General features: G+C 37.8%; 1 protein-coding gene across 1 annotated transcript in view; it reads left to right on the top strand.

Annotated features, from left to right (window-relative positions):
• LOC111875747 (phosphoribosylformylglycinamidine synthase) overlaps nucleotides 1-12,046 on the top strand; it is a 44,949-nt gene that overhangs the window by 10,803 nt on the left and 22,100 nt on the right. The window contains exons 6-12 of the mRNA XM_023872241.2: nucleotides 1,605-1,745; nucleotides 3,049-3,161; nucleotides 6,591-6,851; nucleotides 7,779-7,852; nucleotides 8,589-8,745; nucleotides 9,178-9,401; nucleotides 10,335-10,460. Of these exons, the coding sequence (XP_023728009.1) occupies nucleotides 1,605-1,745; nucleotides 3,049-3,161; nucleotides 6,591-6,851; nucleotides 7,779-7,852; nucleotides 8,589-8,745; nucleotides 9,178-9,401; nucleotides 10,335-10,460 (1,096 nt within the window). The remainder of the gene's footprint in view (nucleotides 1-1,604; nucleotides 1,746-3,048; nucleotides 3,162-6,590; nucleotides 6,852-7,778; nucleotides 7,853-8,588; nucleotides 8,746-9,177; nucleotides 9,402-10,334; nucleotides 10,461-12,046) is intronic.

The following is a 12,046-nucleotide window of genomic DNA, read 5'->3' as shown; positions in this document are numbered from 1 at the left end:
GACTGTGCTGGTTCAGGAGAGAAAAAGTAAGAATGGAGACTCACTGTTTGAACTTATCGATTAAAGAGGTAAAGAAAGTGAATGAATATTCATAGTCAGTGAAGACATTTAGTAAGTTCTCTAGCTGTAGTGGAAAGAACGTGCAATAATGGACTTACTTAGAGCACGAAACATCAGGTGTCATTAGTAATAACATTTTGGCTCACTGGTTATATTATCATACATCTGCTCTTGAAATAACAGTTTTTTTTAATAGTACCATGCTATAGCCATTTTGTGAACAGCATATTTTAATATAATTTTAATATTTAATAAAATAAATTATTTTAATAATTAATATTTAATTTTAATGTATCACATTTTAATGTGACTGGGAGATCAGAGAGAATTCCAAAAGTTTTCAAAATATATACCGATTGTTGTTTATTATTCTGTCTTTTCATGAAAATTTGTGAAATGGATTTCAGAGAATTATGGATTCAAGTGTGTAGCTACCCATGCTGGAAGATGCTGTCAAGATCCGAATTCATGTAACATACATGTGTGCTTTGACACTGCTGGCCAGCTAAGCAATGCATAGAATGAAAGCTTTATGAAGATATGAAGGAGGCAGCTTTTTGTACCAGGAAACAAAAAAAAAAATTGTAACACATTTTCTGCATTTCAATGAGTGTCACATGTATTGGAACCTTGTGAGATGAAGGTGGAGAGAGAAGATAATCGTCTTTTCCTGTGGCCTCCTCTGGTTCACAACAACAAAGCCACAACAAATTATATTGTTATTTACCGTGGTAACATCAAATATCAAGGCGAAATTTTATGTACTAAAACTCAGGACAACAACCTCAGATACACCTGGATGCTGTTTGTTAATGTAATCCAGAAGTTTTGAAAAGCAGTACAAATGTGTGTCTAGCCATGTATCCAGGCAGGACATAGAACACAACTCTTCAAAATTGGTATTGTCCTGCTGAAATTGGAACATCAGGGTTCACTAGTTCTGCACCAAAATGGAAACTTATATGCAAAAAATAGCCCTGGTTGAGGAACCTGTGACTCAAGGATGTCAGCTCATTCAAATTACTGGGGTTTTGGACATTGTTTATTGTCTAGTGTTCTAAAAACTAGAAAATACAACATTTTGGAAACTGGATGTGTTTCCATCATCAAGTGAGGGGGCAGACGCCTGCTGTGTTGGGTCCCATAGATGAAGCGATTAAGGTTAGCTCTTTTTAAGATATTGAACAGTAGGTGTCTCCCCCCTCCCCTCATCTGAGGACAGAAATTAGAGCCAGTGTTTGAAAGTTTGTGATTTTTAGTTTTTAGACTACCAGATGATGGACAAGTTTCAAAACCCAGTAATCTGTAGTGATATACACCATTGTCAGGACCCTTGAAAATGTACCAGCTTATTCAAGGCCACCAGTTCCCCGACATTGGTAATATTAAATTCTGTTCAAATTATTAATGCTTTTATTTATATAGTAGCTTGGTTGAAACTTGCTTGTGAATGTATTTTCATTGACAGGTAATTGAATAACATCACTTCAGGAAGTCCTCATGGCAGTATTTCTTTTTGTTCATATTCTGTTTTTTTTGTGCAGTGCCATTGAGGGTTACAAAGTTAAACATCTGCGTCCCAGTGACTCAAAAGAGGCCAGCAAATTTAAAGTGTTTGAGAGCAAGTCACACCTCATCTTTACTGCTGAAACACATAATTTTCCAACTGGTGTTGCTCCATTCAGGTGAATATGCATTGCACAAAAGTGTGAATTCTTTTTCAAGCATGGATTTTATTTTACAAGCAGAATTATGTTTATTTCTCATGTTCAGACTGAACACAACATCACATTCAGAGAAGTAACCATTTAATATATTTAGCATGATGTAAGCTTACTAAATGCCATATGGAGGTAAATCATACATTCAGGAAATTAATTAGGAAAATTTCAAAGTAACTGGCTGTTCCCTCTAGATTCTTCATGCAACCAGTTCCTAATAGCTTCTTTCTCTTGCTTCATATTTGGGGAGTCAAGGATTCAAATCTTGGCCAGAGACGAGTTCTGATGATTTAGGTTCTTCTAATTTTCCTCAGTTCCTCCAGGCAAATGCCAGAATTGTACCTCAAATGAGGCCATGACTGCTTCCTTCCACATCTTTTCCACTTCATTATTTGCCAATCATCCTACCATTTGGCATGTAAGTGTACACTAATGCATTTTGTAGCCTCTTTTATAACTCTGCTGAGGATTTTGCAGAACTTAATTATAATATGCTCTTGTGTTTGATTTATTACTGCTGTTGCTATGTGTGTGTGTGTGTGCGCACGTGTGCATTCACATGCACACTGCTATTATGTTTGCAACATATTTTTATTTCTTGTGTAAGCTAGTCATACCTGAAGTTAAGAGTCTGTGTATGTTTACCTCCCAAGTGTTCCCATAGGTTTTCCTGGCATGTTGCATAAACACAAGTGTAATATATAACTTCACCTTCCACAGTTTTTATGTTGAAACAGTGTTACACATTTTGTATTTTAATTTTCAAATCAAATGGAGCAATGATTTGACTGTGAATATTTACTACACTTTAAAATATAGAATTAAAACTCAGAACTGGTAAACATTTTGTCTTAATATTGATGCAGCACATTTGTAGATTTTCACGTTTGTACAGAATCAAAAGTTTAATGCCATAAAAACTTTCCATTGTTATGAACCAGTTCAGTCTCTCAGTCTGTTTCCCAAAGTTCCATTTTTGATATCAACAGTAGTGTTATAATTGACGTTTATAGCTATGAGATTTTCCAGCCCAATTTTGCATGCATTTCTTTTGCCTTCATGCACGTAGCTTGCCGTCACATTGCAGTGTCTGTGATGTAGTTATTCTGACTGAACACATATTAGTCATTCATTGCTGTGTGTCCTAATATGTGTAAGTATTATCTGTCTCTCTTGTGTTCTTTTTTCTCTGTAACAAATATTTGTTGGTGAGTCTCCTTGTTTTATACTGTTAACCCTTGAAGTGTGACATCCCTCTAATCTTTAGTGGAGCAACGACAGGAACTGGTGGCAGGATCAGGGATGTCCATGCTGTTGGTAGGGGAGGCCATTGTATAGCAGGCACAGCTGGCTACTGTGTAGGAAATCTACTTATGTCAGGTAAATACTATTACTCCCCTTCTCAGTTCAGAACTTGTCGGTCAAGTGAAGAGGCATGGTGTTTCTAAAGCCTGTAGTTCTCTCATAATGGCCATCATAGTGTTGATTTCTTATTGAGTAAAATGTAACATATAAAACATAAACTGAAAGCCTGATAAGATAAAAATATATTTGTGAATAAAGGAAATGGGAGTGATAGAATGGGAGGAACACCCATCTCACGGAGAGAAGATTGATTGATTGCCATTTTATCTACAGAGATTACAGGAGTTGGTGGTCTTGGGTTAAGATCCTGTACTCGCATTCAGAAGGTTCTAAGTTTGATTCTCAGTCAGATTTGTGTACAGGTTTCTGTGCATACAGATGGAAGTCTCCCTCTTTCCCCCAGCCAAAACGTTGGGAATATGAAGGTCTCCTCCTCATGGTTATGAGCCCTCATTAAGCTGTAAGTGTCCTCTACTGACCATCATTCTCATAATTAGCCTGTTATTTGGGATAACAGAATCCACCCATGGGTGCCCATTTCCTAGGTGGGCAGAGGCCAGGGAGGTTGACACTCACCATATCTGGATGCACTAGACCAGGGGTCTCCAAACTTTTTGAAACACGGGCCACATTAGGTAATTCAGCACTTTCAAAGGGCCGGATAAAATGAAAAATTAATAACTCCAGGTATATGAGTTTTATTGAAAGCACAGAATTTCATAAACTAAATACAAAGTACGTGAGAATAAATTATCATATATTAATGACAACAGACATTAGCAGCAAATGCTCATATTTTCATCACAAATTATAATAAAACAATGTGATTGATGGAACTCTTTTTGCATTCTTAAAATCTGATTAAATTGAGGTTCAAATTTTGAAATGCTAATCACAAGTAGCGACTTTAAATGTTCATCGGATAAATTTTCCCTGTATTTCGACTTGATGTACTCCATCTGGGAACAAGTTTGTTCACACAGATATGTTGTCCCAAAAATGGAGATAAATTTACAAGCAAATTTCTTTAAATCTGGAAATTGCTCAGAGTTCAAAAATTTATAAAATTCGATCAAATTTCCTTCCTTGTATTTGTCTTTAATACGATAATTTTCCTGAAGTTCAGTAATTTCCATTTGAATTTGGCTTGGGACATCTGCAGCATCACAGTCAAACGGATTTTGAAACAGTCTAAATATCCTGAGCACTGGAATCCAAATCAGCAAATTGCTTCCGAAATTGTTCTTTCAAATCTGAAATGACTAAATTNACAATCACACTGCACCACTGCAAGAAGTCTTGTGCACAAGACAGCTAGTAATGAACTGCTTGCACTACCTACATTGCCACGAAGTGACACTGCCGATCGAGGCTGAACAAGTACGAAGAAATACCGCGCAGTATACGGTCGAGAATTAATAGAGTTGTGAATAATATTAATATAAACATAATATGGAATATCAATATATTTTAAACACAGTCTTAATTAATGAATTTGAAATCTAGGAACAAGTATTTTTTTTATCAGTACCCACTGGAAAATTAGTTCAATTGGCGCATTTCTGCACAATTGTTTTGCGGGCCGGATAAAATCACATCGCGGGCCATAGTTTGGAGACCCTTGCACTAGACAAACAATATCTCCAGATAAGGTCTAAAAGTTTGTGATGATGGTATATTAATACAGTTACTGACTTCTTGGACATTATGCATCATGTTTTTTTATTTAATAATAATAGTTTGGAGACTGGACTCTGCCCCCAACGTCAGGTAAAAGCGTAGTTGGTTTGGCCCAGTTGACAGAGCTAGTCCTTATCTCTTGATGGAGGGATATGGGTTAGCTCTGTTGATTAGGCTGAACTGAGTAGGCTGTTACGTGAGGACGAAGACAGGAGTCCAGTCTCTGAATCATTGTTTTAATTAAAAAACACAATTATGGATAGTGTCAAAAAAAGACAATAACTGTATTGACATCTGCGGAGATTATATAGTACTAAATGTGATGGACGATTATCGTATATGATGAATAGTTGAGGATTAGGGAAGGGGTGGTTAGGGTTCATTTGAATGTGCCATCTGTCTGTTCATCTGACAAAAACTAAGAAAAGTGCAAAATCCCCATTGGAGATAACCAGTAATGCAGCCAAGGTTTGAACTATGTCCCAACTGTGAGTCTTGGGGTCATACCACTACATGAACCTGCTTGGTGTGGCTTACTGTTTAAAAGTCCCTAACTTGGTTTTCAGAGCTTCTCCTCCATCTCTTCAGGTATGTTCTCAGATGGTTTGCTTTTACCGTCATGTTGCTTTACCTTACCTCATTGCTGCAGCGGGGTTTTGAGGGGTTCCATAGCAGTGTTATAGCAAAAGAAGCTACATTATAGGAACTTAGACAAATAATGCCTCTAAGCTGGGGTAAATTTAGAGGAGGATCTACATGCTTACTTCCTCCATAAATCAACAAGGAGAATGTGAAAGAATTTGATTTCACAACATTTAGGTAGAAGGAAATATCTCTTTCACGAGCATTGGTAATTTGTAAATATATGTAATAAAATATACTGTTTATATGCTCTCTTGTTATCGCCTGCCAAAGCTGTCTGTAGCTGTACATCGCACAGTTGAGGTTAATGAGTGAATTGCCATTTGCCACTAGAATTCTGAGTGGTGTCAAGCACATTGGTGTAGCAGTACCATTCTAGACTTCTACTTGGGCAGTAACCAGATTTAAATTGCGACCCTTGTAGTGTGGTAGGCATTTACCAACATTTTTAAGGAACCTCCATCTTCAGGGTAGGCACTTTAGTGCTTAATGATGGAAGCAGTATATTCTTTGGAAACACTGGTTAACGCCAGTTTGTTGAGTTCAGTGATCCCAAAACGTTTCTGTTGCTATTTAATTCTTCACTGCTGTGAAATCCTATCTCTCCGTCCTTGTAAGGGGCACTATGACCATGAAGACTGGCACAGTGGGTGCTTCTGAAACATTGGTAATCACCAGACTTCACAGTGACATAACCCAAAAAGACCACTACCTAAATCATCATTATGAGAACCTCAGATCTGCAGAAGCTGAATGCTCGCTGGTCTACAGGCTGTTCTGAGTCAGGTTTTCTGTGGTTTCTCTATAATTCCAGGAAAATTCTTGTATAATATCTTCAAGTAGGCCATACCTATCTTTCAAATTCATTATCTGTTAACCATTCATTGTTATCTTCGCATCTTGAATGATTTAATGCAATTATCACAGCATTATTATATAACCTAAGAATCCAAAATATAGATCAGTGCGTTATGCTAGACTATCCAATTTCTCTCCTTCAGGATGAATGTCCTAACCGTAAGTATGGTGGCAGCTTATCAACCAGTAGCAGTTTAACACTTGTAATCTGAAGTTGAAGATCAAGTGAGCTATTATAAAGAATGTTGATTTTCTGTTCTGTAGATTATGAACTACCATGGGAAGATCCATCTCTAGATTATCCAGGTAACTTCGCTTCTCCTCTGGAAGTTCTAATAGAAGCAAGTAATGGTGCATCAGATTATGGAAATAAATTTGGAGAACCTGTTATATCTGGATTTGCTCGATCATTCGGTCTGCTGGAACCGTCTGGAGATCGTCGGGAATGGATTAAACCTATCATGTTCAGTGGTGGTATTGGGTCTCTGGATGAAAATATGGTGAAGAAGCTGAGACCAGAGAAAGGTATGCAACTGTGAACACAGTAGAAGTTACACGTGCAACAAACACAATGTCATCCTGCTCACACTGCCCTCCCACTTGCTTTGAATTTACTGTAGCTTCTAGACTTTGGTGACAGCATTTTTTGTTGATGTCATCTTTCATATTGTCAGCTGTTCAGGGTTCTCTGACAAATAATTAGTGGATTACGGATTTAGATGAGGCTGTTTTATTGGATGACTCGTTTACAATTACACTTATAATCATTACAATCACTCTGTCATAACTTCTTCCAGACGATGCGACCTGACTAGTCCATCGTCTCTGATATGACCTCACTTCTCTCACCTGTGGTCTCTCTTCCCTGATCTGATCTTTGCCTTTGTCTCATCTTATCTCTCTAAGGTAGGTTCTTGGCATACAAAATAGCAGACACCTTGTTCAATAGTCCAATTTCCTTGCTCTCATGCAAACGACTCTTGTTGCTACAAGAATACATGTTTACCAAGCTATTGACTTGCAATGGATGCTGTTGTTGTCATGCAACTGCCTCAGACAATTCATTACCCAGGAATTGCTAGCTGTTGGCTAGCAATGGACACTGGTTGTCATATACTGTCTTGACAATGTGTTACCTAGTGACACTTCCCTATAGAGTGGGTTCACCTGTCACATTATGTAAGCATGGTAATATCTTGGATTGTAGCCTTTGTTTGAAGGTGGAGGCAGCAAATTCCTCACAGCACTGGTAACATGCCATAATACATGGTGTCACTATCCGAAAGACCAAGATCCATATCTCCACTATGAGAACCCTTTTTTTTTTTCTTAAATAAAAATTGAGGTACATGAATTTTGTGATGAATTAAGTTACTTAAATGAATGAGGAGTAAAAACAGCTATGTACAGTGTTCCTGCTTTAGTTTTTTTTTCTTCTTTGCATGTTGCTAGGTATGCAAGTGGTGAAATTGGGAGGTCCAGTGTACCGCATTGGAGTTGGTGGAGGTTCAGCAAGCTCAATAGAGGTGAGAAAATGTACTACTATTTCAGCTGTTTTGATGATTTACATGCAAGGCCTTAGCAGAATTGCTTGGCTTCTCAAACTGTGGGTTATGACTTATTTTAAGAGGGGGTTACTGAGTTCTCAGGAATTATTTAAAATATAGTTGCAGCCATGCACAGTTTTGGTAAGCCAGTAAGAATTAATATGGGACCCTTTGAAAAATATAGCTGCAACCAGCAAAATCATTTCTTGAATCTTTTCATGTTTGTACAGGAGCATTTTTACAGCTTACTGAATGTGCAGAAAGGTCACAAGGCTGCATAGGTTCCTGCTATCACCATACAGCCTGCAGCAGTATGCAGAATTTTACTTTTTGCTGCCTGACTTGGATGGAGTGGGAGTCATAAATTTATGCGTTATTTTAAAGGGTTGCCGTGTTACAAAGTTAGAGAACCTCTGATGTGTGATATGTTCTGTTAATGACTGGATAGAAGACTGGGTGGGCCCTAGGGCTGGATGCTGTAGAAAAGGAAAAATCTGTTACCACTGCAAGCAATCAAACCTCAGTTTTTCATTTATGCAATTGGTAGTTTCATTACTACACAGACTGAGTTCTCAGCTCTCTTGTGTATAACCATTGCTGTTGATAAATCAACATTAAATAAACCATCAGCTTAATGTACTTCTGGTTTTAAAAATTATCAGACTCTACCTGTACAGAGAAGAGAGTTCAGAATGTGATTAAGTTTGATGTACAGGTGCAGGGTGATAACAAGTCAGAACTGGATTTTGGTGCAGTGCAAAGAGGTGATGCTGAGATGGAGCAGAAACTGAACCGTGTTATTAGAGCTTGTTTAGAAAGAGGAAGTGGCAACCCGATCTGTAGTATTCATGACCAGGGAGCTGGTGGCAATGGTGAGTGAAGATATGGTCATGCATGTAAAGAGAATGACATTATATTAATTTGTAGCTCCTTGAATGCAGACACACATAAAGACAGCAAGTGGACTGAAGTGGTTATGCTTCTAGCTTGTATTTGAGAGGGGCCTGATTGGAATCTTGGCCAGGATACAGGCTATGTGCAATGAGGTTTCTTGCAGATTTCCTCAGTCCCTCCAAGCAAATGTCAAGATAGTACCTCAAGTTAACCCTTTGAGGACTAGGATTTAAGTTCCTGAACACTATACACAGTGTAAGTCTTCAGGCCTTTTAATGCCGTGATGCATTGCTTTGATAAAAAACTAATATCTCAACTTCTAGATTTTCTTTGACATAGATGCATGAGCCTCCATGTCGTTTATTCATTGTTGCCTGTGATTGGTTTTGGTTTGTAATGTTTGTTTTCAGGAAATGTATTGAAGGAGTTAGTGGAGCCTTCTGGAGCAGTGATTTTCACTCGCAAGTTCCAACTGGGAGACCCCACAATTGGAACTCTTGAACTTTGGGGTGCAGAGTATCAAGAGAGTGATGCTATGCTATGCTGCGATGATGATGTTGCATTGTTAAAGCAAATTGGAGATCGAGAGAGGTGTCCCATCAACTTTGTTGGCACAGTCCTTGACAATGGGAAGGTATGACAAGAAGATTTGGGGTTATGATTCTGTAATTCTATAATTGTCTTAGGCATATTTCAAATACCATGTTTGGCAGGGCTGAAGAAATTGTTGATGTTGATCAGAATAAATTATTTCTTATTACATCTTTTTTTATTTGTTTTACTATTAAAATGTTTAAATACGAAAAGGAACAAGCAGAATGTCCTGCTCTTTGTCCAGGATATATCTTTCCTTACTGATGTTACAGTTCAGTTTCTTGTCATCTCTTTCCTCTTTCAATGTATTCTAGTACTTGCCCAAAGCATTTTGTCCTGGGTCACCCCATAGGTCTCTTTCATTTCAATTTTAATTCTGAACCATTCTTAGTATTCTTGTATCCATTCTTTTTATATGGTCAAATCTCTGTAATCATACACTCATACAGTTTAACAAGGTTCTTCATTATACCTTCTATATGACTGACTACACCCTTCCTCATCATCATCATCATCAGCAGCAGCAGAACAGCCCTTTTTTAGCCATAGCCTTTGCTAGAAGATTCTGCCAGACTTCTCCATTCCTGGTATGAATTAGGCTATCCAATTTTCACTTCTGTGGATTCTGCAATAGTAATTTTTATTTTTACAGAGAAAGGTCATCAGTCTTGCATCCATCCCTTAACATGGAGGACCAGGTTTCTGTATTTATGTCCCCCGGTGACAGGGTGGCTCAATTATACCCCTCAGGCACTGGGTTCTCTTTTCATTGTCTTCTACGTCTTGCAGGACTATGGTGGAGATATTCTAAACTACTTCCACGTAGGAAACATCCTTCCTTTTGTGTTGTGAAATGTTACATAACTGTACATTTCATGTTTACTAAAGCAAAGCAGCTGCTTTGAATTCTGTCACTTGGTTTGCACCCACAGTTACCTTTGGCATGGAGTCCTAAGTTGTGTTTTATTGGCAGGTGGTTCTTTCTGAAGAAGAAGAAATGGATGTCACACAGTATTTGAATGGTTCCTATGAACAAAAAAATATAAGACATCCTGTTGACCTGGAGCTGGAACTGGTTCTTGGAAAAATGCCACAGAAGGTGAGAAAACATTTTGAAATGTGAATACTGTACTTCAACCTCAAAGTCATTTAGCAGTTTTGATCAAAAGTATTAAATAAGAAGTTCTGGGAAGAACTAATCACCTACTTTCCTTTGATACAACACCAGCTGCATAGAAAACAGCACTTCAACATGTCATCGTTGCTGCAGTAGTGTCTTTACCAAGTTGTTACCTAGCAACAATAGGGGAATACATGGGCCCGCAGACACATGTCCAACAATTCTTCTAATTCTATTATTGTTGCATTTATTCATTGCTGTGGAAACATCTTTACTGAATGTGACCTAGCAATGAAGGAAGGCATACACATTACTGAGCCTTTGCCTAGAAATGATAGGAGGGATACACTTACAGACACATAGACTGATGGGAGGATTTATGATGTATGACATTGGGAGGGGCTCAGGTGCCATGATACACATACCAAGTTTCATAAATATTGGCTCTTGCATTCAAAAGTTGATATGGGGTGATATGCAGGCACACAGCATGGTGACCTCATAAGCCTACTACCATTTTTTCAAAATAAGAAAGTAGACTAAATTTGACAAACACCTAGAAATATGGAAAAGTAAGTTTTTTAGATGTGTTTATTTTTACATTGATAACATTTCTGATAGAGGATTTTAAGTCTGAAGTCACTTTCGTTCCCTCCAGAGTAAAATTTGACGTAGACAAAAATGGTATTGCTCTTCACACTATGAAAGCAAAATTATTTTTCACATACTAAGTCTGCATACATTTCTGACTCAACTGGACTATGAAATTAGCATCTTACTTTGTTATTTTTCCATCGACATCTCCCTTTGGAGGGGGTCAGATATGTAAATGTGGAACAATTGAGAAACCTTAAACAGGAATATTTAACACAGATTATTTAAATCCATGATTTATTTCAACCGTCTTCCAGTGCATACACTCATCTATCTCCTTCTCTCTCTCGCACTACATGTTTCGGCACAAAAGTGCCATCTTCAGGTGGTTATTCGATTTACGCTAAACTAGTTCATTGCATGCCTTGTCGTCTTCATATTAAAATAACTAAAATATATATTTATCATATATATTGATAAATGTTAAATGTTAAAAATATTAAAGTTGTTCAAGATTTTTCATCTCTACGTCGTATTTCACTATGCAAGTCACACCTATCCTCTTCTGTCGGAGCACTCTTTCACTATCATGTATTGTGCTTTGTGTTGTGTCTTGCTCCTGTGACTGCGTGTGTTACGCTGCTGGGCCTGCTGGGTATGTGTGTGTGTGCTGTCTTTGTTTTGAGTGAGTTATGATGTAGTGCGAGAGAGAGAAGGAGATAGATGACTGTATGCACTGGAAGACGGTTGAAATAAATCATGGACTTAAATCAGTGCAACAGGACGCTAAAATATAACATTAACAGAATATTTTGTTGGAATTATTTATATTTGACCTTAAATTGAAAAAACTGTAAATAATGGTTTCACCTTGTGTGTGTGTGTGTGTGTGTGTGTGTGTGTGCGTGCGCGCGTGTGTATGTGCGTGCATTTTTATGTGTATATGCATGTTTCTAGGTGGCATACTGTTG

Source organism: Cryptotermes secundus, unplaced genomic scaffold (assembly GCF_002891405.2).
Source record: "Cryptotermes secundus unplaced genomic scaffold, Csec_1.0 scaffold603, whole genome shotgun sequence".
Taxonomy (NCBI): Eukaryota; Metazoa; Arthropoda; class Insecta; order Blattodea; family Kalotermitidae; genus Cryptotermes; species Cryptotermes secundus.
Note: the sequence above shows the minus strand (reverse complement) of the source record. Positions and strands in the feature narration are given on the sequence as shown.